Here is a 23561-nt window from a genome sequence, read left to right as displayed (position 1 = left end):
AACAATTAATCCCCATTTATGCGGAAAAAGGTAAGTTTAAATGTTTAATTACTAACTAAAGTGAATAATAATGAGTCGTTATCGTAACAACATTTATATACGACCGAAATATATTAGTCAGTGCGAGAATTGTTGGAAGAAATCTAATCGTACAGAAGTCTATTTTAACATCAATCACCCTTAGTTTATAATTTAATTGAAGAGCTACAAGTTTTAATTATCCATATAAAGAGTGATAAAAGAAAAAAAAAAAAAGCCAGAACATTGTATTGTTTATTTTCTTAGGGATCTAGTGTGGGGAGTCACTAATTTGAGCTCTTTGTGGTCGGATTTAGTTAAATTATATAACTCACCGATACATCAATTCAAAGTTACGATTTCTATTGACTGACTACTAATTTGGGTCGTGATTTTTGAGTTGACCAGAGGGATTACACCATCGGTCCTCTCTTTTCTTTTTTCCTCTGTGATAAATTATGTAAAAATATAATAATAAATTTTTTTAATTTCAAAACTCTCATGATTTGACCTAGAATTTACGTGTTGCATTTCTTTTTCACTCATTCCTTTGTAATCTTGGAAACTTAGTTTCTTTATTAAACTTTATTTTTAATGTAAAGTAATGCTGTATTTATAAATTTTTCTCTTTACGACCTATTAATTTTTTTTAATAAGAAAGTAAGTAAGAAAAAAAAAAAAAGAGAAAGAGAAATAGAAGAGTGTTTGTAAATGATATATATATATATATATATATATATATATATATAAAAGTAGGGTCATATTATAAAAGAACAAGTCGAACAGAATAAAGTCCATTTGGGAGTCTTCCTAAAAAGTAAAAACGATGCCCGAGGGCGAGGAATATGACTAGGTATCCAAAGGAGGAATTAATAACAAATGAACAATCCACTGTGCTCTCAGTCTCGGTGTCAATAATTTTCTCGATCCATCTTTCCACCCATTCCAATTCAAGATTCAAGAGAAGAAATTTAATGGAATTCGCGCGTCGCCTTTGAGGAATTGTGTAGATAGAGATTTAGGGCTGCGGGGATCTTAGGGCTGCTGAAACGGACCTCGAGTGGCCCGTGAGGAGCGAGAGAGATGAAGGTGATGGTGGGGAGCCCTGGTACATGGAGCGGCCTTTTGCTGAGGACGGGGCAGTGTACCTGCGCGGCCGCCTCGATCGGGTTGATGATCTCGGCGTTAGGGTTTTCCAACTACACCGCTTTCTGGTATCTATCCAATGCCACTCGTTCTTGTTGATTTATTTTGTTCATACTTGAAGTCATGATCTAGGATCAGTACTCGTGTATACACCCAAAAATGCTTCTTCAAATATTTTCAAGAAATTTTCCAACAATTTTTAAATGTGTTGTACGAATAATGCACTGAGACCTGTCAATGTTAATGCATAATAAGTGCAAAAGAAGGAATTTTGGGCAATTGTTGATTGTCTTCGAAGCATTTTGTTTCTGTTTGTGTGCATAATGCTTGGAGTCAGAAGTCCATTACCAAGATAGTCTATGTGAGAAAATTCTAACAAAGTGGGTGTATAGATGCTACAAGCACCTACACTTCATCGTGCGATTGTTTTTATTTGAAAGGAAAACCTTTTTATGGTTGAATTCCCAGGCATAGGATTTGATAATTATGAGCATTTTTGGGATTCCAATCTGTTTAGCATGTCTTATTACAATTTCTGATTTCTTTAACTTAACCAATGCAGATGACAGGAAGTAGATCGCTGCCTGATCTTTTACTTAGACAATATATGATTCTTCTTATGTTTGGCATTCATTAAAAAAAAAAAACAATCTACAGATTATCAATTCCAGTGGTTGTTTGGATATGTAGAATAAGGCCAGATTTTATATAGTTTCTGTATCTACCTTTGATAATGTCTTTTGTCTTCAGCTACTTGATCGCATCTATGGGACTACAAGCACTGTGGAGCCTGGGACTTGCATGTCTAGATGTTTATGCTATAAAGATTAAACGAGATCTGCACAATCCTGTGCTTGTAAGCTTGTTTGTGGTTGGTGACTGGGTAATATTATTTCATCCCTTCTTTGTGTACCCTTATGTATATACATGTTCAGTAGATGATTTCCTGCTTGAGCCAAAATTCCTATAGCTTATGAACTTATATATAATTGTTCAATAGTTTGGTGTTATCTACTTGCCCCATTTAGTTCAGTGTAAGGAGCCTTGCTGGAATTGTCTACTACTCAATTCCATGAGACAAGTTTTTGAGGGCATGACATTTCAGTTCTAATTTCTGGATCTTATCTTGCATTTTTTATGTGAGATTTTGTAAAACATTTCCCTTTTTGCATGTCAACTTGGTCTAGGGATCAGCTATATTTTTGTATAAATTCTGTGGAGTTATCACAATTCACAAACTTGCAAACCTTCTGCAAATTGTTTGCGATCATTCTGGTTTGTGTGTTTATCATAGATCTTACTCTACTTGTTTAAGTTAGGAGCTGAACTTAGGTTCCTGGAGCTTGCTCACAAGATTTTGAAATTTAATGATACACTACCATATTAGACAATTAGCCATAACATATCATATGCATGATCAGGATAGGAATTGCCCACTTGCAATTGTTCAGATAAGTGGAATTACTCTAGGTTGCACTAGTCTATGGTTTCCACGCCTTTTTGTTGTCTTCCCTTCTCAATGCTTCAATACTTATGGAAGCTATCTCAGCTATAGGTGTAATTATGGTCTAACTGTTACCATGAATATTATCCTTACAAGAGATTGATGATATCATATTTCTGTATCAATGTTGGATATTGTTGTTCTACTGTTCTGTCTTTTCTGTTCTAAAAGTACTTGTTTTGATGCTACACCAAACTTCCAGCTCCCAATGAATAAGTAAGCAAACAGCCAAACAATTATCTCATATTTGAAAAGGCTGTTCAATTTGATTCAAATAGTTGCAGAAAGATTTCTTGGAAAGAGATATAAAAAGAAGGTAATATGTTTAATACATGCCAAATGCCATTGCCATGTGTCCCCCCAACAATTTATAGAATCTATATTATTTTGAACCAACTTAAATCTGCTTGTCTCTTCATGTAGATCCTCACCACTTGCTCTAACCAAACTGCCGCATTTGTGTTGTTTATGTATTGGATATCATCGAAACGTAGTGGATATTGGAGCATTTGTATACATAGCACTGAAGCAACCTGTCATATCTGATATTCCAGGTAACAGCGACTCTGTCGCTTGCAGCCGCATGCTCTTCAGCAGGCATAATGGTTCTATTTTCGAGGGACGAGCACTTCTGTGGAAAGATTCCTCAACTCTCTTGTGGAAGATACGAGATCTCAGTTGCATTGGCTTTCGTCACATGGCTCTTAATTGCCTTATCCTCCCTGGTAATGTTTTGGCTACTGGCATCCGCTTGACACTCCTGTAAATGCTGTTTGTAAGACTTTTCTCTGCAATGACAGACATCAAAGAGTCCCAATAGTTCAAAATGCTGTTTTTCTCGGGCCGCACTTGTTATTAACTCTCAAGATATCTGAATTCTGATGACTTCGCACTGTTATTTTCTGAGTGCAGACGAGGGTTAAGCTGGAACAGAGAATAGTTCCCAACCCAAGTTAACTCAAGCATCCTCACACGCTATAGAGAAGTATATGATGGATTACAAATTGTAGGCTGCCTTATAGATTCCTCATAATAATTTAGCATAGCTTATCAATCATGTCCACCAGATCACCTAACGGAATTGACGACTTGAACTTAATACCATCTGCTATCGGCCAAAACCTTCTCGATGTCCATTTAAATGTCAAATAAATATTGGTATAAATCTCTAGCTACACTAAAAGCTTGAAGAAAGAAGAAAGGAAGAGGCAACTGTGCTGTTGGTTTATGCCAGTTAGGTACTATCAGAGTAAATGCACCCGTAGTTGGAGTTATCCATATTCTGGACCAACATGCATGATTGCGAACTGCAATAACTAGGAGATGTGGAATGGATGGGTATGGGAGTAGGTCGCCTTGATAGTGACTATATACGAAGAACAGCATGTGATTGGAGCTTCAGTGGCTCGCATTGAGCTCGATTTACCAGGGCAGTCCCTATCATTGCAGATCTTCTCTGTAATGCCTTAATCTTTTGGCCTTCGGCAGCCACATGTTTGATAGAAGTCCAGCAAATAACGCAGAGGAAAATTAGAGCAAATAGCAAAAAATTCCGGCAATCAATTCCATCTTCTTAAAATTTGAAGCAGGAGGTGTGCGTCCGCTGTATGTTATAACAGAGTAGCATAGGCACCTTTGTCATTCATTTGACAAACTTTTATCTACGGACTCCAGTACAAACTTACAAGCATATCTACTCTACCTTATAAGCTAAGCTGGGTAGCACCAAACTTAGTGATTACACTTTGTAGAGCAAATAAACGAAATAGGAAACCGAAACATCTAAAACTAAATATTGCACTTGCAGAGCAAATAAACAAAATAAGCACACAACTGAAACATCCAGGACTGAGATGAAATAAACAGCTGAAACATCCATAACTCTTTTTCCACACGACAGACGGCATAGATTTTATGGCTCACATGACGATCTCTGGTTTCAGGATGCTGGATTTGATTTCTTTGTGGGGAAGAACGACGCCTCCGTTGCTGTAAATCTCATCGCAGACATGCACGTCCTCCCCAAGGATGGTCATATTCTCGACTCGTGCCCATTGTCCAACAGTGGAGTGCCAACCAATGATGCTACTAGAAATGCAGGCATGTTTCTTGATCCGGACTCCACGCATCACCGTGCACCTTGACAGCCTTACTCCAGACTCCACAATACACCCTGGTCCTATTGCAACGTCTGGCCCTATCAGACATCCATCTCCAACCACAGCACTCTCATGCACCAAAACATTCCCCACGATATGTGGACCAGATGCTAATTTGTAGGATGCTTTCTTCCGCAGAGAATCAAGAAAGAGCCTCAGGCCTGTGATGTAGTCCCTTGGCTGTCCAATATCCATCCAAAATCCTGGTAGGACCATGGCATAGAGCTTTTGATCAGCTGCTATTCGCGGGAAAACTTCTTTCTCAATTGAGGTTGGGCGGAGTTCAATCCGATCGAGGACAGATGGATTCAGCAGGTAAATGCCAGCATTGATCTTGTTACCTACAAATACTTTTGGCTTCTCCACGAACCTGTCTACCTTCCCAGTTTCCTCTTCCATAACCACAACACCATACTTTGACGGCTCATCTACCTGTGGGGGCAGAAGATCAGTTTGCGGATTATCGTTTTTTTTTAGAGGAGTGGATGTCGATATTTTCACTTACCTTGGTTACCATAATTGTAGCCTCTGCATCATGGGATTTGTGAAACTTTATAAGTTCAGCAAATGGATATTCACTGATAACATCACTGTTGAGCACAAAGAAAGGGTCTCCAGAACCATCTATCAGCTTATCTCTAGCCAGAGCCAAAGGGCCAGCTGTTCCTAGTGGCTCAGTCTCTTGGGAGCAGGTGATTTTAATGTCAAGCTTGTTCTCAAAATCCTTCAGAAAGTTAAGCATTACCTAAAAAAGATGAAAGTAGACCAGAATAAGAGTTTGCAGAAAGTAAACTGCCAGATTATCCAACAATGTAGGAAGGACTGATGGGTAGTGCTCCTTGCTTTTACCTCAGGTTGATAATTGATAGCTAGGACAACTTCTGTAACTCCAACATCTTTCAGAGCTTCAATCTGATGAAATTCCAAGAAACCAAGGTGAACTACAAATAGTTTGATTCAAGTGTCACAAGTAAACAACTAAGAGTAAAACTGTACTTCTTTCCATTGGAAAGTAACATGTATACAAACACATGATAATGCGGTCTGTAGAGATTCCACCAACATGCATAGTAAGTGATCAAATAACGAGCTCTTAAACATCTACCAGCAAATCTGCAGTGACATATGGAAAGGCATTGCCATGAATATCCAGGTAGCTGACAGATACCATGGCATATCTTGATGTTGAAATGAATTCCAGCTATGTATCAAGTCAGAATATTTTGACCCGACAAAGCTAGTAAGAAGGATTCAAAATAATCATGTACGTTCCAGGAAAAAAGACATGCATGCAGTGTTTATATCTTGTTCTAACTCAGCAGACTATATTACTCTAAGTATAGATATATAATGAAAGTTAATTAAATGCGTGAAAGACAAGCAGTTTACATAGCAAGAAGGTAAGATAAAGCATGTACCTGGTGCAAGATCATGGGCTTATTAGCAAAATCAACAAGGGGCTTAGGGACACTCAATGTCAAAGGCCGCAGGCGAGTGCCAAATCCTCCAACAAGAATCAGCGCCTTCATGGTGGATGGGCTACCTTCTCCTGTTTATCAAATGGTAATAATCAAAACTAACAACCAACCACTGAGAATGAAGTCCCAGATTCAGGTTTATATCCCCTTGCCATGGAAAAACAGTTCAGTAGATTTTGATCGTGACACCTGTGGCAAGCTATTAACAGCTAGCTTGTTCAAGAAGGTCCCAGAAAAACTTTCAAGTCAACTGGTGTCATAGAGCAATTACTTTTGAGCGTTACAGAAGTGATAAAGATCGTCCGTTTCATACAAAGGCAAGGGAAACCATGAAAGTTGAAATCTGCGGTCAAATAGATAAGCAGAGAAATGCAAAAGGTCATGCAGGTGTCAGCGCAAGCGTAAAGATTGACACATTGGAAGAGGAACTGTCGTCATTTCTGGCTGGAACTGACTACATATCCAGCTAAATCACAGGCTGGATGCATTAAAAAAAAGAAATGAAACTGTCGAGGTTCTAATTAACAAATAAAACAATTGCAAAGAAACTGGTTTATAGCAGGATTATGTACAAACATCGATTTTTCAATTTAACAGAATGTATAAATAATCCTCTATAGGTGCACCACCCGGCAGGGGATGCTCATAGCCCGTTGATAACTTGATACTCTGTTCCAATTGACACTCAAGCTAGCGGCAACTGGAACAGGATATGCAACAAACAAATGTGAACCAAGACAAAATTTTCCGATTGGATAGTCACCTGAAAAGGGAGGCTAGAACTAGGAAGATGGAAGTCAAAGCTATAGCTATGGTTAACATCCATAAAATTACACGGCTCAAGAAACTTCTTTAATTGTTCAAACATATCAACATAATCCATGCAATTGAAAGAAATTCCTGTAGTCAACGACTTTCAGCAAATGAATTCAATGGTGTCTCTATTCCTGTGATTATGAAATCTCATCACAGGCCAAACCAGGAAAACAGCGAGAATAAATAAAATATTAATACTCAAAACTCCTTGCATGAAGAGAGTTAAGTTATGGGTAAACTAAAGACGCTACATAATCCCACAAGATCCAGAGAAACACCACCGAAACACCACCCAAAGTAGCTTCTTTAGCCCTCTACGCCAATAATTCAATCGAATTCATCTGAATCCGAACTGAAATGATGGAAATAAAAGGGAAGTTCCTCAATACCAAATGATAGACAAAAAGTTTTCGGAAATTTCATCAAAATCAACACGAAAAATCAGAAGAAATGTCTATAACGTGTCCCAAGACCCAAATGGAGAGCAGAAACATCGATGAACTAACGAAGCATTGCACAATGCAGGGAGCCCCGCGGGAAACAGAAGAGATCCGACCCGCATTGCCGCAAATCATCTCAAGATCCGAATATAAACATCGTTACACCAACGGAGTACGGAGATTCCTCCAAATGTCGAAGGAAATCGGAAAAATCGCAAGAATACCGCGATATCTGCTGAGATCTGGCGGGAAATCTAAAGAATAACAAGAATCGGATCATACTAGGACCCGTAGATTCTTACCGACCGAGGACCAGGTCTGCGATCTCTTCGCGCACCACCTTCTCCTCCTTCCCCTGCGAGAGAGAAGGAAAACTCAAACGGCTCGATTCTAATTGTCGCAGCGTGGACTCACCGATCCCCTTCCCTCCTTTTATAGACTGCAATTCAATCATCCGATTCCAGACCGTTTTGCATATATGCCCTTTTACAGTTTCATATTTTCAGATACACTCCTCAAATATGGGATCCGGAGGACGACGAACGCAAATAAGCAATAGTCAGAGGGTGTAATATATAAAAAAGTTTGTTAGTCGTGTATATGATTTTTCCCGTCATAAATGTGATTGCATCGACTCAGCTGGCCGACTTGGATCCCGAGGATAAAGTGGGCTGGCTGGTAATACCCGCTGCTTGTTGACGTGTCATCCGCCACGTAGGATGGAGCCATTGCTTTTATATTTGTGTGGGTGGGGTTCCTTTCTCCGGTCCATGTTAGCCGGTCTGCTTAGTGTTGGGGCTTTTCTTTCTTCCAGCAATGCCACCTGTAATATTTATCAGGATTTCTTTTTCGGCAGTAAATTAATTTTTTTTAATGCAATTAGATAACCTTATCATCTTATTCATAATATAATATATAGCGCGTAACTATTTTATTAGTGTATAATTATTAAGTGCAGAAGAAAAATGTGAGGGGTAAGGGGTTGTCACGTGTCTCCGACATCCCACGTGGATCCGACAAGATTATCTTATTCAATCAATATCAATTCAAACGTACAAATCCTGCAGAAACTAAAATCTGCAACATTATAACTCAAAATTAAAGCAATGGAATCTTTAATATCCCAAGAAAAAATCACTATATACATATGATAATGACGATGATTAATATTTAATTTATGAACGTATTTTAGTGTTTGTCACGTGCAGCCAATATAACGGGAGAGGCTATTAGACAAATAATGAGTACAATATAAGCATTGCGAGAGCGACTTAACATTGAAGCACAGCTAGATGCCAAGATCTGGAGTCGAGCTTTGGCTCCTTGCCTTGGCCCAGAGGCTGCTGTGATGCGAGATCTAATTCCTCAATTAATGTTCTTCTCACACCTATATATATATATATATATATATATATATATACGTTTATATTATAATGCACAATAATTTAGTCTAGCTTAATAGTTTGTGGAATTAGTCTGTCCTTTTTATTGATTTTACTTAATAATTATGAATTATGATGACATGTATGCAAGAAACAGCTTGCAAGTTGACCATCTAACTTGTAAACTAACTTATTTATTCCTTGTGATTGCTAGTAATTTATAGGATATTGAACGTCAAAGTGGGGAACCTTCAACTGCTTCTCACTGATGGCATGAAGATAGGCCAAGACGAGCAGAAATAATTTATTTGGTAGTTAGTTGGCATATATATATATATATATATATATATATATATATATATATATATATATATATATAAGATTGATTGGTCTTAGGATACTCCCTTTTCTCTGTTCCATAGATCGAACTTTGCCCCAACCAAATCATGAACCATTCGTAGAGGAGACGTGTGAAGCCACGGAATGATGAGTTGCAGTTGCAGAGGAATGCATGCTTCAATTCTGGTTGACTGTGGCACCTTGTACCGAATCTAAACTAAAAAGGCATGAGCACCGAATTCAAATCAATTTGGGCGATAGAATCTAAGCTCGTCCAGGCCTGTTGGGCCTAATGGGCTGGCCCAGATCCGCCAATAGATGGGCTTCTTAAGGTTGGGCTGGGGATTGGAATTTTGTAAGTTTGCTTGGCAATGGCGGACATCCTAATCTATAAATACTCTTTGTTGGTAGAGGTAGTGCTAATCTTGTTCTTCTATTCTATATAACAATTTATCTTCCATGTAGGCCTAACTCTGTTGTTATTATTTTAAGCTAAATTATATCTCTGTCTGGCTATCTATCTCTGTCTGGCTTGAGCCTTCAGTTATATTTCAGACCAAGTCAGAGAGATATTATCTCCAACTAAAACTTCTTTCTTTGTTATTTTGATTTGCTTCCTTTACCTTTTCTGATGAATGAAATCCATGGAAAGAAATGGAACCTACGATCAAAAACACTCTTCTTTCTCCATCCAAAGATTTTGCAGAGCAGCAGATGATATTGAAAGGAATAAAAAAAAGGGAATATCTTTCTCAAAACTCTACTATTACAAGCATTAGCTAGCAACAGACAGTTCCTTTTTACACAGATTGACACTTATCCCCATACTCTTAGAGTATAATTCGCAACCACCAGGACAAAGAAGCAGGGCTCCTTTTGGAGACCCATACCTTATTCAAAAGAAAGAAAGAAAGAAAGAAAGAAGGAGAAATAAAACAATAGGTACATATAATTCACATCTTGCCAAGTTTCGCCTCTGCTTCCAATCCAAAAAGAGACCACCTTTGTGATCTCTCAAGCGTGCCGCCGCGCCGTGTTCCGCCGCCGAGGAGACTGCGTTCCGTTGGAAGAAGACATAATAATGGTGGTGGGGGTGGAAGAAACAAGGTAGTCTATATCAGAAGGCTGGAATCTATCAGAGTCACAAGCTAGCTTCATGTAGGAAGCCGAAGGCGACTCGTTGAACAATGGATTCCCAAGCGGAGTTTGATCTCCATTGGCGTAGTGAACTATAGCTTTGTAAACAAACGGAATTAAGCCTTCCATTAGTTGCTTGGGAGTTGGGAGATACGTGAGCAATGGTAAGGATGAGAGGCTTGTTGAATTGGAGAAGAGTGGGAGGAGGGTAAGGGGTTTAAAAAGAATGGGGCTGGGAAATAGGGAGGCCCAGCATGCATTTGGTCAGCAAAGGACAACGTCGGTATTTGGTCTAAGAATGAGAAGTAGATAGCAACTTACTCTTTCTATCTGAAAAAGAAAAAAGGAAAATAGTCAGCAGCTGTAGCTTTTCTCTGGCTTGATGTCATAATCTACTACTCTAATCCTTTTATCGAACTTTGTTGGTTGAGTAATACCATGGGCTTTGAATTGATAGTATAAAAAAAGAAAATATCTGGACGCATAGATCTAATTCGGCGAAGGTTCTAATTAGCATGCATGAGTGACAAATCAAATTAAGAAATACTCACGAAGGTCCGGTCCTGTTTAGAGTCCAATTGTGATAAGATTTAGGAACTTAATCTATTTTATTACGTCGAAAGGGATAGCCGATTGATAATTTCTCACCTAATTGCTGTCGTCGTGATGCTCATAATTGCATAGACCTTCTATAAAATGTTTCATTTAATTCCAAAAAAACTTTCAGGCAGGCCACTAATTAGGGGTGTTCTATTTAATGGTGCTAACATTGAGAAGTTATTTGCATCACTATCAATTTAAATTTAATATTTTCGCATATTTATATAGATGTTATGGCCTCGGTGGTGTATTAATATGAATTCAGGTAAAGCGCAGTAAACATAGATAAATTGCAACTCTCCTTTAATCTGAATTAGGGAGACAACTGTTAACCCTAGTTAATAAAGGCGGGCGAAGTTGGCACGTCTATTTCATGGTGCCGTCTTTGATTAGATAAAGCACACAATTCCAAATAGCAAATCCAAATCACTCGTGGAGTTTGATCAAGTGGTACTTAGTTTCTAACTAAAATTAATGCATATGGTGCACAAGTTCCATGCCTGTGAAATGGTGGACTAGGGGAGGTGGGTTCTAAGGATATACGCCTGTCAGGTGAGACCATTTGAAGCAGGATATGATTACGACATTGGACGTAAATACAATGGGCTTTTCTAGATCATATCAATGTCCTGGTCAACTAAAACTTGGAATCTAAGTTATGGATAGAGTTAGTAGCAGTCATCATCCTTGTCTCTATTGACCATGATTGGATTGGCATCTTCTCAGGTTCACATATTAATCTGGTTAGGGAAAAATCGCTTTTGATGGTTTTCTTCATCCTGGTTAAATATACATGGTTAATCGACCAATTTCACTGGTAAAATTTCACAAAGGTACAGAAACAGCAAGAAAAGAAACTTAAATAATATCACATCTAGAAAACATAAGCTAAGTGTAGCGATTATACAAAAGGGCCAATAAATGTAGTATAACATTATATATAGATTTAAGAAGGGAGTGACATATTCTGATTTGTCCTATATGACGGAGGAGAGGTAGACATGCTAGCGAACTAATTAAGGTGGAAAATTTGGCAACTTGGTTTGTAAGATCTCTTAACGGCAGCCTGCTCAAACTTCTTTGCTGCAGCTTCGTTCTCTTCCAAACCAGTCTGAACAAAGTACCGTATCCACCAGGATGAACTACGTAATTTAGCCTGTAAGAAAACATCAAGAAGTAAGGTTTTATTTGATGTAGGACTAACTCTGTTATTATTATTTTAAGCTAAATTAGAACCTAAAAATGATACGAACAGCTCTTTGACTCATTGTCAGCATCAGAGCTTGCACGCAGAATGATCAAGATTCATTGCCACATTATGTAAATTCAAACTCACAAACTCAATACAGAATAGTGCCAAGTTTCCAGAAAAAAAGATTATCTATTATTTACATCTATCAAACAAGGCAAAAGAAAAAAGAGAAATAGAACAATCGTATATCACAAACGAAAGTTTAAGAGACGACAACGAAGGCAAAAACTATTGCTTCAAATCAAAGATCCAGAAGGATCAAATCATACTGGTACTAAGGCCATTATTAAACTATTTGCTCTGAAATCTATTGCAGATTGGCAATTGACAAAGATGAAAAAGATTACTGGAGTGACGCCAAGTATTAACAACTTTTCCAACAACAATCAACATTATTACTAATTAGGGCAGATGTTACCATGGTGTGATGGTAAGATTCACTACTGTGCACCTTTGTAACACAGGTTTGAATCATCAAAATAGTCTCCCTGAAAATAGGGATAAATTTGTGTATATCATGACACCCCCCATGGCAGGAACCTTATCAGGAAGCCTGCATATCATAATATGATTTGACTATAGTCCTGTGCTGAACTGATGATATCCTTAAAGTGGCACAAGGTATCCAACATATACAAAGAAGTCGCTAAAACCAAAATAGGATTTTGAATAGCATGTCATGAAACAGAAGTTGACATGTTCAACCTAGTGACATACTAGTACAAGATGAATGTGCATTCATATGAAAGAAGATTCAAAGGAAGCCAGACAAAGATTATAAAAGCATAAAAGTGAAAAAACAAGTCCAAAATCATGTGAAAAGGACAACAATTGAAGATATGTTGACATGCAGATGCTTCTGATAAGATAATCATTGAAGTAACTAGAGGTTGGATTATAAAAAAATAACATCAAGTTTTCAATAGTACATCCTAAGATAAATAGCGGAAAAAATAGATATTTTAGCTGCGAGGCATACCGGCCTTCCAAATTTTGATAGCTCAGAAAGCTTGGCTCTTTGCTGACCTGGATAACCTGGCAAAATAGTTCTCATTGAGCATCATACCATACATTACATCCTCAACTAACTAGAAATTAGGATCAAATTGTATCTCATGAACAGTAATTAAGGATGTCATGTTCTACAATAAATATATCTCCATGGACTCGAAGAAAAGCACCAACTAGAGTTTGAAACTTTGAATACTGAAGTGTTGGAGATGTAACAAAAACAAGCTTTTAAATCCATAACAAACTTAAGATATTTCATACATAGTAAGAACACTAACATGAGGTAGTATGGTGCTTATTATTCTTCTAAACATTAGCAACTAAAAGAATTCATTTATAAATAAAACAACTAAACAAATTAATCTTTTACAACATAATTTTTTTTTACAAACCCAGAAGATAGATGCCCTTATGAATTCTTGAATTCACAAATTGTTGGAATTTGCATAAATGCTTCAAGAGAGAACACATGGATTCTAATGCTGAAAGCTTAAAAGAGCTGCCATGAAAATTTTAGGCACAGAAAGCAGAGCCTACTGGTAGACTGTCTTTTACATTTAAAGCCTTAATTCTCTCATATTGAACAATTGATGGGTGTGATGGGGTAAGAGAAATGGAAGAGGTGCATACATCTCATGGGATATCACTCATCCATCCTCAATAGCTTATTGTAGAAGGATTGGTGAAAGGAGTCAAACATGAAAAGCGGTAAAAGAACATGCATACATTGCATGGTACACAAAAATGAAACCAAAGTAGATTACATATGCATAAGAATGAGAATAATAACTGGGATTATATGCATGAACAATAAGTTATACTATGAATATGAAAATCAAAATGAACCTTTACATAAGACCTAAATTCTAAACAGTCATTCTTCCAACAATGTGTCTTAATTCTAAGAACCCTCTGAAACAATCCTCCCACAAGAGGATGCAAGTATTCATGTATGCAGGTCACAAGCATAGCTAATTAGTTTGTCCACAAATATAGTATATCATTGTACAAGTCAGTTGTCCTCACTCCTGATGGAGATTAGAACATGAGTAAACTCACCATAAGTCCATAATGACTAGCATGTGAGGAAAAACATGACTATATAAGATACATGGCCTTATGCATATTCTTCTCAAGCTTAACAAACAAATAAATAAATCTGAGATTTGAATAGTAACATCTTATTGAGCACATATAATAAAAATGATATCATTTCCAACCTATTAAGACTTTTTAGATCCTACACATTATTGCTAAATATTTCCTAACAATATCTAACTCAACTTTACTCATATCAGCTCTATAGTGAAGACATACATATAAAATGTCATCCAGCATTACACCTAGGCTGTGGACTGACATTGGAACTATTATAATCATTAATGGTATAAAGCAGTGAATTATAAACATACCTGAAAATATAACAAGACCATCTGCGGATAGCCTTGCCAGATCTGGAAGGGTTTTGTTAAGGTATTTAGGGGATAAATAATCCAAAGCATCTGAGACTATGACAAGGTTAAAAGATTTTGGCCTGTATGGTAAAGCAAACTTAATATCGGCTAAACGCACAAAGCCTTTACGCACAAGTCTCTTGCAGCTACTATCAACATCGTCCAGATCATAAGGCTCAATGCCCCAGGCTTCTATGTCATCCTCCTTTAATAATGTAGAAACCACTGTGCATGTATCAGGTCCTACATGAAGAACTTTTTTCATGTTGTCCCCATAAGCTTTCTTTAGAATAGGTATAGCTCGTTGAACTTCTAATGTGCAAGTAGCACCTGCAATGAGAAAACCATACCAAAAATTTGGAAAGAAAAAAATATATATAAATCACTGGTTGAATTACATAATAAAAGTAACTTATTACTACATACTACGTGCCACTAATACATTGATCAGATTTCATAGAAATGCATACAAAAAGTAATCGACAAAAAACAGTTACCACTGCTAGAGTGCTAAAAGGAGATATTCATGATAGCTAACGGGGATAGTTCAAAGAGCAACAAGCTCGGATAAGCACGCAAGACTAACGTAGGCAATTTCATATTATCAAATATTGCAGACCTAAAGACTTAGCAATAAATTGCATGTCGGCCAAGATGGTACCGGAAAAGGCACAGATGCGTACCTTCACCCTTGCTGATAGCTTCTCTATCACGAAATCCACCTGATCATCAACATACCAAAAAAGCTTAAAAGAAAAGCTACCTTTAATCTAACATTGTCTTTTAAACAGTTGGTAATAATGCACTGACCTGAACCACTATACGAGTAACCAATAAGAAGAAAAGCACCCTGAAATTTCCAAACAAGAACAACATAATGACACACACTTGTATAAAACTAAGAAGCACAAATGACGATGGAGTCAAGAAGCTGAAACCTACCAAAAGAACCAAACCGACCGATAGCAAGGGCGACGATCGTGTCTTCTGATGCAGTGAAGCGACAAGCGGGGTACTATCTCTGTCAACCGACCGCCGATTAGGGTTCACTGCTCTTCTCGCCATGCTCTTCCACCTTCAAACTAGTCAGATCACAAATTTCACCAAATGAAGCTAAAATGGGGTAGAAATATTTGGGCTAAATAACCTAAATCCAACACAGAGCTGGGAACCGGATAAAAGATTACCCGTATAAGATCTGAGGCGCTTCGTCCACGGATCTGAGGCGCTTCGTCCACGGATCTGAGCCGGTTCCTCTCTTCTTAACTCTACGCGACGAGAGCGAGCGAGAGATGACACTACGTTAATCCCACGCTTATCCGTTTAAGCGGTACATGAAACGATTAAAGATGAGTTTGTTTGCAGCTCCTTTCCGGCTCTCGCAACCGTACGATCTTGATCGGAAAGTTGTAATCTCTCCAATCCTTTCTGTTTAAATTTTTTCGGTAGAAGATTAGTGCGCTTTACCTGGAAGGAAGGAGTTCCAGGGGTAAAATATCAATTAGCGCGAAATGTTGTGATTAGGATGCCGATGTTCTGTATAACAACTATGTATATAAACTTAACAAACTTTTGTTACATTTCTAAGTATTAAATTTTAGAATATTCGATACAAAGGTAGTGTCTGATGATGTTTTCGGCCCATAGACTGGCCGGCCCAAAGGCATAACCTGGCCTGTTCTTTTTTCATAATGCATTCGTCTTTATGGGCCAAATCCATATCCTACTTTGAGCTTAACTGTTTAGTCCAAAGTTGGGTCCCACGAAGTTTCTTCTATAAGCAATCTCTTGGCTCTCCAGATCCGAGATCGGGACTCGCGCTTCCGCATACCAGCTTCACGTCTCCGTGGCTTGCACGCCGATTCCCTTACCTTAAATCCATGGTCCGTGGAGACTGGTATAATACTCGACGTCAAAAACTCGGATCGCGTTGCGGTAGTCGTCTCCGTCCTTGCCCAGTTGCTCTGTTCTTACTTCCCCAAGCGATATCACCATGAAAGCCGTCCCCAGCTGCGGCGCCGAGCTCTTCACCTCCCGATTCCTCGTCCGTGCCTCCGTCCTCGCCCTCGCCTCGCTCGCCTCCTTCTACCTCGGCAGGCACTGGTCAGACGACTCCTCCCCGCTCGTCTTCTTCTCTGCCCCTGCCACTTCGCCCTCCGTTGCCATCTCCCCCAATGCCGGCCTCTCCCCCAACAACATATCCCAATTCCTCGCCGATTCCTCACCGCCTCCCGACTCACCTCCACCAACTCCTTCTCCTCCTTCGCCGCCGCCCTCGCCGGCGGAGAGGGTCGGGATCGTGGACGAGAACGGGACGATGAGGGCGGACTTCGATTTCGACGCGGATCTCGACGCGGGTTGGGGCGAGGAGGAAGACGGGAACGAGACAAACAGGGAGAGCGGAGATGTGGAGGAGAAGGTGAAGGTGAGAGTTGGGAAGTTTGAGCTCTGTGGAGAGGAGATGAGGGAGTACATTCCTTGCTTGGATAACGTGGAGGAAATCAAGAAGCTGAACTCGACCGAGAGAGGTGAGAGGTTCGAGCGGCATTGTCCTGGGGAGGGCAAAGGATTGAATTGTTTGGTTCCAGCGCCGACGGGATACAGGAAGCCGATTCCCTGGCCCGGAAGCAGAGACGAGGTATTTGATCTGTTTTCTTTTGTTTGTATGATGTGATATTCTATCATTTCTCGAACGTGAGAATTATAGTCTGATACGTTATATTCTCAAGTTGAGGAAGTCATTTGGCAGAATAGGGACAAAAAAAATGAGGTTTTCAGGAATTAGGACTAACTTATGATTGGTTTAGATGCTTGATTGTATGTCTTCAGTCCTGGATCACTTGGGTGGAAGAGGCAGTCCTTATTGACATACTAAGTAATTTCCAATAGTTGCAAATACTTGGGACAAGAGCTAGGGGAAGAAAGTAATATGAGAAGGAAAAGAGATTGCTAAATAAATCATTCCCACAATTCCAAGATATCTGCTAAATGCCCATTGCTTATATTATAATCTTGGTGGCCTCATGAGAATTTATGCAAGGAACCGCTAAGAGTTTTCCATAGGGAACCATTTATATCAAGGATATACTATGCTTATTTCCTCCATACTAGTAGCTTTCTCTACTGCAATCTGTGCTTCACAGTTAATCTCACATCACTGATGGAAAGTCTGGGGGGATAACGATGACAATGGAGATTCTGGCAATATATACACTAGCTAGCTGACTTTCCTAACTTAGGATATACAAGTGAGCAATACCTTTAATTGCTTTCATACAGTCAAAATTGAGCTCTCAGGCTGATTTTATAAATGGACTGAGGATATAAGGACTTTGACATTCTTATGTTTTGTGTTACGACAGGTATGGTTTAACAATGTACCACACACCCGCTTGGTTGAAGATAAAGGGGGTCAAAATTGGATATCAAGGGATAAAGATAAGTTCAAATTTCCTGGTGGTGGAACCCAGTTCATACATGGAGCAGATCAGTATTTGGACCAGATTTCTAAGGTTTTCCTCTTTGAGATAAGATATTGAAGGTTTCTTACTTCCTAAATTTCCAATGCTGCCTCATTCTCATGATTAATTATTAACGGCATCAGATTTTAATCCTCAACTTATATGTAGATGGTCCCAGAGATTTCTTTTGGTAACCATACAAGAGTTGCCCTGGATGTTGGATGTGGAGTAGCGAGTTTTGGAGCCTTTCTACTTTCACGAAACGTTATCACCTTGTCAATAGCTCCGAAAGATGTCCATGAGAATCAGATTCAATTTGCTCTTGAGCGTGGTGTGCCTGCTATGGTAGCTGCTTTTGCAACACATCGCTTGTTATACCCAAGCCAGGCATTTGACCTAATTCATTGTTCAAGATGCCGAATAAATTGGACTCGTGATGGTATGATGCCCTCTCTTTGAGAAATGAACAATTTCTGAATACTTACAAGTGTTTGTTAAGTCCAGAGATAAGTGGCGCCTAACATCTTTTAGACTCTGTTATTACTCTTAAAGAAAATATTTAGCTTATTTGCACTGGAAATAAAATGTTTTTGTTCTTGGTTTCTTGTGTATTGAGTACTTTGTCCAACCTTTTATATTTCTTAGACTTTCTCAAATGTTTCAATTTTTGAGTTGATGTACATTACTTTTATAGATAGCATACTTTTATCTTTACTTGTGAATGGTATGATACAAAAGCTAATTAGCCTAATTCTGCTCTCTTGGAACTTACTGATATATTTGCATTTGTGGTGAAGATGGAATTTTGCTTCTTGAGGTCAACAGATTGCTTAGAGCTGGAGGATATTTTGTTTGGGCAGCCCAACCTGTTTATAAACATGAAGATAGCCAACAGGAGGCATGGAAAGGTACTTTGTGACTGCAAGCTGCATTTGAGAAGTCTTTGCTTATCTATGTTTGTTAGCTATCAAAATCATACTGATTGAAAAATTGAAACTAATTGTATAATAACATATATGATATACCACTTCTATGTGTAGCAGAGAGAGACTTAAGCTGCAACTCTTTTCTGGCTGTTATTTGACTGTTCATGTATAGCTGACCTAGAATTTGCAAAATTTATGTAATTTTGGAAGTGCTATTCTTACATTCAGGTTTTCTCTAAGAAAGTATAATTAGTGATACTATTAAGCATAAGAATTTAGTTCTCATTGGAGGTTTCAATCTCTCAAACATAGCATTCAGTTAATTGGCATTTCCAAACTTTATTGACATCGTGGTAAGAAGTATAAGCCTCCCAAGCTCTTTGAATTATAAAACAACCTTTGCTCCTCTAGGTTTTTGTTTCCTGTCTTCTTAATTTCTACTTGCTTCCATCTCATTTTAATGCTCCACTGATTGCATCTTTTAACCCCCTTAGTGTCCTCCTTACATTTCCCTTTATCTCTATGTTAACCTGCCCCCTCAGTCCACCATCTCAACAAATTATATTTCTGCTTCGGCGTTGTTCTCTTATTCACACAGTTCATCTCAAATGGTACTCAATTTTCTCCTTGAAAGTCCTTTAGCTAGAACGTAGATTGATGTCACAGGTTTTTCCCTCGGAAATGAGCTATGAGTTTATCATAGAACTAGGTCTATTAATGTTGGAAGAGTTGCTTCTCTTTCTTCTTAATTTGTAGTCCTTTTTTTCCTTTTTATGTAAACTCAACTGTTTCCTTTGTACCTTTACTCCCTTAAGTAATGCTCGTTTTCTGCTTTAGCTCCCTGTCGCATGTCATTCATCATAAAGGTCTTCAACAAATCTATTTCTGGCTGACATATATGATTCATATAGAGATGGAAGACCTTACCGCTCATATCTGTTGGGAACTTGTGAAGAAGGAAGGATATGTTGCCATATGGCGGAAACCTTCAAATAACTCATGCTATACCAGTCGTGATTCTGGAGCCCAACCTCCACTGTGTGACGCAGAGGATGATCCAAATAATGCCTGGTATCTCTGAGACCTCTCTGTCAACTGTCAACTATTGTGCAATATAAAGTACATGATAATAACCCCAAATTGTGAAATAAATGCTCTTATATTAATAAAATAGTGTAAAAGCAATCAAGTATCTGTTGATTTTACTTTTTGGTTCTTGTTCATTCATTTATGTCTCAAAGTTCTTGAGCTCCTTGTGAAGCTTATCATTTCAATGTGACATTTCATGGTTTTGGGTCTTCTAGTTATAATCTGTTGCAAAAGTTCGGATTACCTGTGAGAATTATATTATTCTCCAATATGTTACAATAAACAAATAATTAAATGGCTGGCAATTTTCAGGATATTGATCCCTCTCCCTTGCACTTCTTTGAGTTCTCCATTTAGAAAGAGGATAGATCAACAAGTATTCCCTTCTCTTTTCAATGATCTAATTCATGCAATACAATTAGTTTTATGAGAAAAGTCTTAAAAGCCTCCAAATGTAGCACCGTTCTTTATCTTTACCAAATTTCCATCAATGGGAATTTGATGGTGCCTTTTTCTTGGAGTTGTAGCTCCTGTAGTTTTTGCTGAAAATGTATGTATGTAATAAGTATGTGCATTGTGCTCTCCGCAGACAACTATTTTTCACCTTATATTTCTCTATTTCTTTTGCTAGGTCTGTTATTAGTTTTGTCATATCTACAGGTACACTAACCTAAGAGCATGCATCAGCCGACTTCCTGAGAATGGGTATGGAGCAAATATTACAGAATGGCCTGCTCGCCTGTATGAGCCACCAAAAAGACTCCAGGAAGTTGAGATGGATGCTTATATAGCAAAGAACGAACTCTTCAAGGCAGAATCAAAGTACTGGAATGACATTATTGATGGTTATATCCGTATTTTTCATTGGAAAGAAATGAATATGCGAAATGTAATGGATATGAGAGCTGGATTTGGAGGGTATGTTTTTCTCCTACTATTTTCTTTCAAAACTTGAGAAGTTAGTATGGTTCTCAGTAATGTCTGTGGCTACTTTGCCGGAATGCTGTGAACATCAACACTGAGATTGATTCACAAAAGAAACAAATAAACACTAGAAATCTAGAAATATAGTAAATCAATTAACAAAATCCTATCGATATTGAAAGATGTTTCATATATTCTATTCAAGGAACTTCAGTTGCATTGTGCTTGAAAAGGAAAGTAAAATAAGTGAGTTGAAATGATTAGATAACAAATGATATGTGACCACATGAAGGGAACTGCTTATATTGATCTCTTCTGTGGTTAATTAGGCTATGCTGTTATGCTGAAATAATGACTAGACAAAGGAAAGATGGGCACTGTAATAGTTATATATTTCTTTTAGACAACATTCTTTGCTTTAGCTCTCATAGATTGACATTATTTTGCATGGTCCTTTATTCTGAACCCTTGTTCTTTTTCTCTTGGGGCAGGTTTGCAGCTGCATTAATCAGTCAAAAAATTGATTGTTGGGTGATGAATGTTGTCCCAACCACTGGACCCAACACATTACCTGTTATATATGATCGTGGACTTATTGGTGTGAACCATGACTGGTATGTTATCTTGGCCCATATATAAGCTTCTGAATGTCAAAATTTAGAAAATTCAATTGGTTCTTAATGGCCATGGAAGTGTTCTCTGGCAATGGAGTTCCTGTATTTATTGCTATACAGTCCCTTTCAGTGTTTTTCTTGGTTTATTGTATCTTTTTTATCTAAGTTGGCATGCAAGCAATTTCTTCCCTGATAATTTGCATCTGTTTGATTTCTCAGTTACTACAACACTAGGCTATAGTAAACTTCCATGCAGTCAGTTTTAGTATCAACATACACTATGCTTATCTAGTAACCTGTATGACAGCCATTGTTTTTTGTTTGAAATTAAGGCAAAAGTCAAAGAGCAACAAAATAACACATCAGTGATGACCGTTGCTTTAATTCCATTACCGTTTTGTATTAGGAGACATACATTTTCATGTTGTGGAACCTATACTTCAATATGTATAGAACAGAAAGGGAGTCTGTACTCTGTAATTCAAAGAGCTTACCTACTATAGTCTGAAGTTCTATATTTTTCAGAAATTTATCGTTTTGTTCCTTTCTATTGAAATTTTTGTTGGTAAATTAGATAATTGATATTGAAAGCATCAAATTCCTGTCCTGAATACTTTTTTTTTCTGCAGGTGTGAACCATTTGATACCTATCCTAGGACGTATGATCTTCTGCATGCATTTGGCCTCTTCTCCAAGGAGCGGAAAAGGTATTATCACCTGCATCAAGCTGGCTAATTTGATGAATGAATCTAATTATGATACAGTTTGGTCAACTATGTCATCTGTTAGAGAAGTTCAGTACAAATGACTTCCTGTGAGAAGATGACCAGATCAGAGTGCAGCTCTTGCGATGCTAAATTTCATCCTTTTTCTGATCTCTTATACTGGCAGGTGCAATATCACAGGGATCTTGCTTGAGATGGATCGTATACTAAGGCCCGGTGGGCTGGCTTATATTCGTGACTCAAAATTTATCATGGATGAGATTCAGGACATCACAAGGGCAATTGGTTGGAGAATTGATCTGCGTGATACGGCTGATGGCCCATATGCTAGCAGAAAGATACTGATGTGCCAGAAACCAATTCCCCGTTCCTACAACTGATGCAATTTTCTTGTCATCTTCACTGAGAATAGGCTGAAGATGGCGGTGCACAGGTGTACCCCTGGATCATTGGTCTCAACACTTCATTATGGTGTATCAAACCTGGCGTTGAGGGAGGTGGATAGAATTGCTAGTTACATGTCTACTGTCAACAGCTTACTAATTGTTGAGTAATGTAACACCGCGATTCATGTTATTAATCTTGTAACCTGAGCATGGATATTTTCTTGTCTGGTTTATAGTTCTTAGATCCCTGGAATAACCTCGTTCAAAATAACACCTTGTGAGTGAACGAGATCTAAATTTATGCTGCACAGTAAGCATATGCATGTGAAGCTGATGTCCTCCAATCTCAGCACTCAGTAGTTGATCACACTCTGGCCCTGAGTTCATAATTCATCCACCAGACTTAGTTGCATTCTCTTTAGCACCACATGACATAGTCATACGAGTCTTTTGAACACATGTTGCTTCTTCTGTTTTTTATACACTAATATAGGTCAAGTATTGGCGTTGGAGCATTAATGAAGGAAATGAGGACCTAAGTATTAGGACAGCCACACTTGTGCACAACTGTATTATTAGTTGGAAGTTGGCTGTGGTTGCTGACGAATTACCGTGGACATTAAGGAGGCAGTTAGATGTGGTATTGGTTTGTTATGTTCATTTATTAAACTTGAGATAGTTTAAACTAATTTAAGAAATT

At 38.2% G+C, this 23561-nt stretch overlaps 4 protein-coding genes across 5 annotated transcripts; 2 read left to right on the top strand and 2 right to left on the bottom strand.

The window, feature by feature from the left end:
- Positions 1-816: 816 nt before the first annotated feature.
- Positions 817-3507, top strand: LOC140766091 (CASP-like protein 5B3). The gene is made up of 3 exons (XM_073105507.1): positions 817-1232; positions 1915-2047; positions 3223-3507. The coding sequence occupies exons 1-3, from the start codon at positions 1102-1104 to the stop codon at positions 3421-3423; spliced, it is 465 nt and encodes a 154-aa protein (XP_072961608.1). The 5' UTR covers positions 817-1101; the 3' UTR covers positions 3424-3507.
- A 769-nt stretch (positions 3508-4276) lies between these two features.
- On the bottom strand, positions 4277-8004 carry LOC140765899 (probable mannose-1-phosphate guanylyltransferase 1). The gene is made up of 5 exons (XM_073105202.1): positions 7864-8004; positions 6246-6376; positions 5677-5739; positions 5333-5572; positions 4277-5259 (listed from the first exon to the last, which is right to left on the bottom strand). The coding sequence occupies exons 2-5, from the start codon at positions 6354-6356 to the stop codon at positions 4588-4590; spliced, it is 1086 nt and encodes a 361-aa protein (XP_072961303.1). The 5' UTR covers positions 6357-6376; positions 7864-8004; the 3' UTR covers positions 4277-4587.
- A 3853-nt stretch (positions 8005-11857) lies between these two features.
- Positions 11858-16244, bottom strand: LOC140766148 (probable pectin methylesterase CGR2). 2 transcript variants are annotated; one of them, XM_073105601.1, is made up of 7 exons: positions 15924-16244; positions 15679-15811; positions 15547-15586; positions 15420-15458; positions 14695-15066; positions 13251-13306; positions 11858-12175 (listed from the first exon to the last, which is right to left on the bottom strand). In XM_073105601.1, the coding sequence occupies exons 2-7, from the start codon at positions 15799-15801 to the stop codon at positions 12032-12034; spliced, it is 774 nt and encodes a 257-aa protein (XP_072961702.1). In that variant the 5' UTR covers positions 15802-15811; positions 15924-16244; the 3' UTR covers positions 11858-12031. The 2 variants fall into 2 exon arrangements, with proteins under 2 accessions (XP_072961702.1, XP_072961701.1); XM_073105600.1 differs by having other exon boundaries at positions 15679-15818; positions 15924-16242.
- Positions 16245-16534: 290 nt separating this feature from the next.
- Positions 16535-23132, top strand: LOC140766048 (probable methyltransferase PMT11). The gene is made up of 9 exons (XM_073105445.1): positions 16535-17374; positions 18099-18248; positions 18366-18636; positions 18995-19105; positions 20035-20194; positions 20873-21130; positions 21628-21750; positions 22380-22457; positions 22642-23132. The coding sequence occupies exons 1-9, from the start codon at positions 16730-16732 to the stop codon at positions 22853-22855; spliced, it is 2010 nt and encodes a 669-aa protein (XP_072961546.1). The 5' UTR covers positions 16535-16729; the 3' UTR covers positions 22856-23132.
- Positions 23133-23561: the final 429 nt, after the last annotated feature.

This window comes from Typha angustifolia, chromosome 8 (genome assembly GCF_048772165.1).
Source record: "Typha angustifolia cultivar Huaian chromosome 8, ASM4877216v1, whole genome shotgun sequence".
Taxonomy (NCBI): Eukaryota; Viridiplantae; Streptophyta; class Magnoliopsida; order Poales; family Typhaceae; genus Typha; species Typha angustifolia.
This window is presented reverse-complemented; position numbering and strand designations above follow the sequence as displayed.

What these genes read in the sequence shown, in the direction of transcription:
- LOC140766091 (XM_073105507.1), top strand. Translation starts at nt 1,102, where the DNA reads ATGAAGGTGATGGTGGGGAGCCCTGGTACATGGAGCGGCCTTTTGCTG. An exon ending in TCCAACTACACCGCTTTCTG is followed by an intron (nt 1,233 to 1,914) that starts GTATCTATCCAA and finishes TTTTGTCTTCAG; the next exon opens with CTACTTGATCGCATCTATGG. An exon ending in TGTTTGTGGTTGGTGACTGG is followed by an intron (nt 2,048 to 3,222) that starts GTAATATTATTT and finishes CTGATATTCCAG; the next exon opens with GTAACAGCGACTCTGTCGCT.
- LOC140765899 (XM_073105202.1), bottom strand. Translation starts at nt 6,356, where the DNA reads ATGAAGGCGCTGATTCTTGTTGGAGGATTTGGCACTCGCCTGCGGCCT. An exon ending in AGCCCATGATCTTGCACCAG is followed by an intron (nt 5,740 to 6,245) that starts GTACATGCTTTA and finishes GAATTTCATCAG; the next exon opens with ATTGAAGCTCTGAAAGATGT. An exon ending in CTACAATTATGGTAACCAAG is followed by an intron (nt 5,260 to 5,332) that starts GTAAGTGAAAAT and finishes CTGCCCCCACAG; the next exon opens with GTAGATGAGCCGTCAAAGTA.
- LOC140766148 (XM_073105601.1), bottom strand. Translation starts at nt 15,801, where the DNA reads ATGGCGAGAAGAGCAGTGAACCCTAATCGGCGGTCGGTTGACAGAGAT. An exon ending in TTACTCGTATAGTGGTTCAG is followed by an intron (nt 15,459 to 15,546) that starts GTCAGTGCATTA and finishes GTTGATGATCAG; the next exon opens with GTGGATTTCGTGATAGAGAA. An exon ending in AGCTATCAGCAAGGGTGAAG is followed by an intron (nt 15,067 to 15,419) that starts GTACGCATCTGT and finishes TTCTCATTGCAG; the next exon opens with GTGCTACTTGCACATTAGAA.
- LOC140766048 (XM_073105445.1), top strand. Translation starts at nt 16,730, where the DNA reads ATGAAAGCCGTCCCCAGCTGCGGCGCCGAGCTCTTCACCTCCCGATTC. An exon ending in GGCCCGGAAGCAGAGACGAG is followed by an intron (nt 17,375 to 18,098) that starts GTATTTGATCTG and finishes GTGTTACGACAG; the next exon opens with GTATGGTTTAACAATGTACC. An exon ending in ATTTGGACCAGATTTCTAAG is followed by an intron (nt 18,249 to 18,365) that starts GTTTTCCTCTTT and finishes ACTTATATGTAG; the next exon opens with ATGGTCCCAGAGATTTCTTT.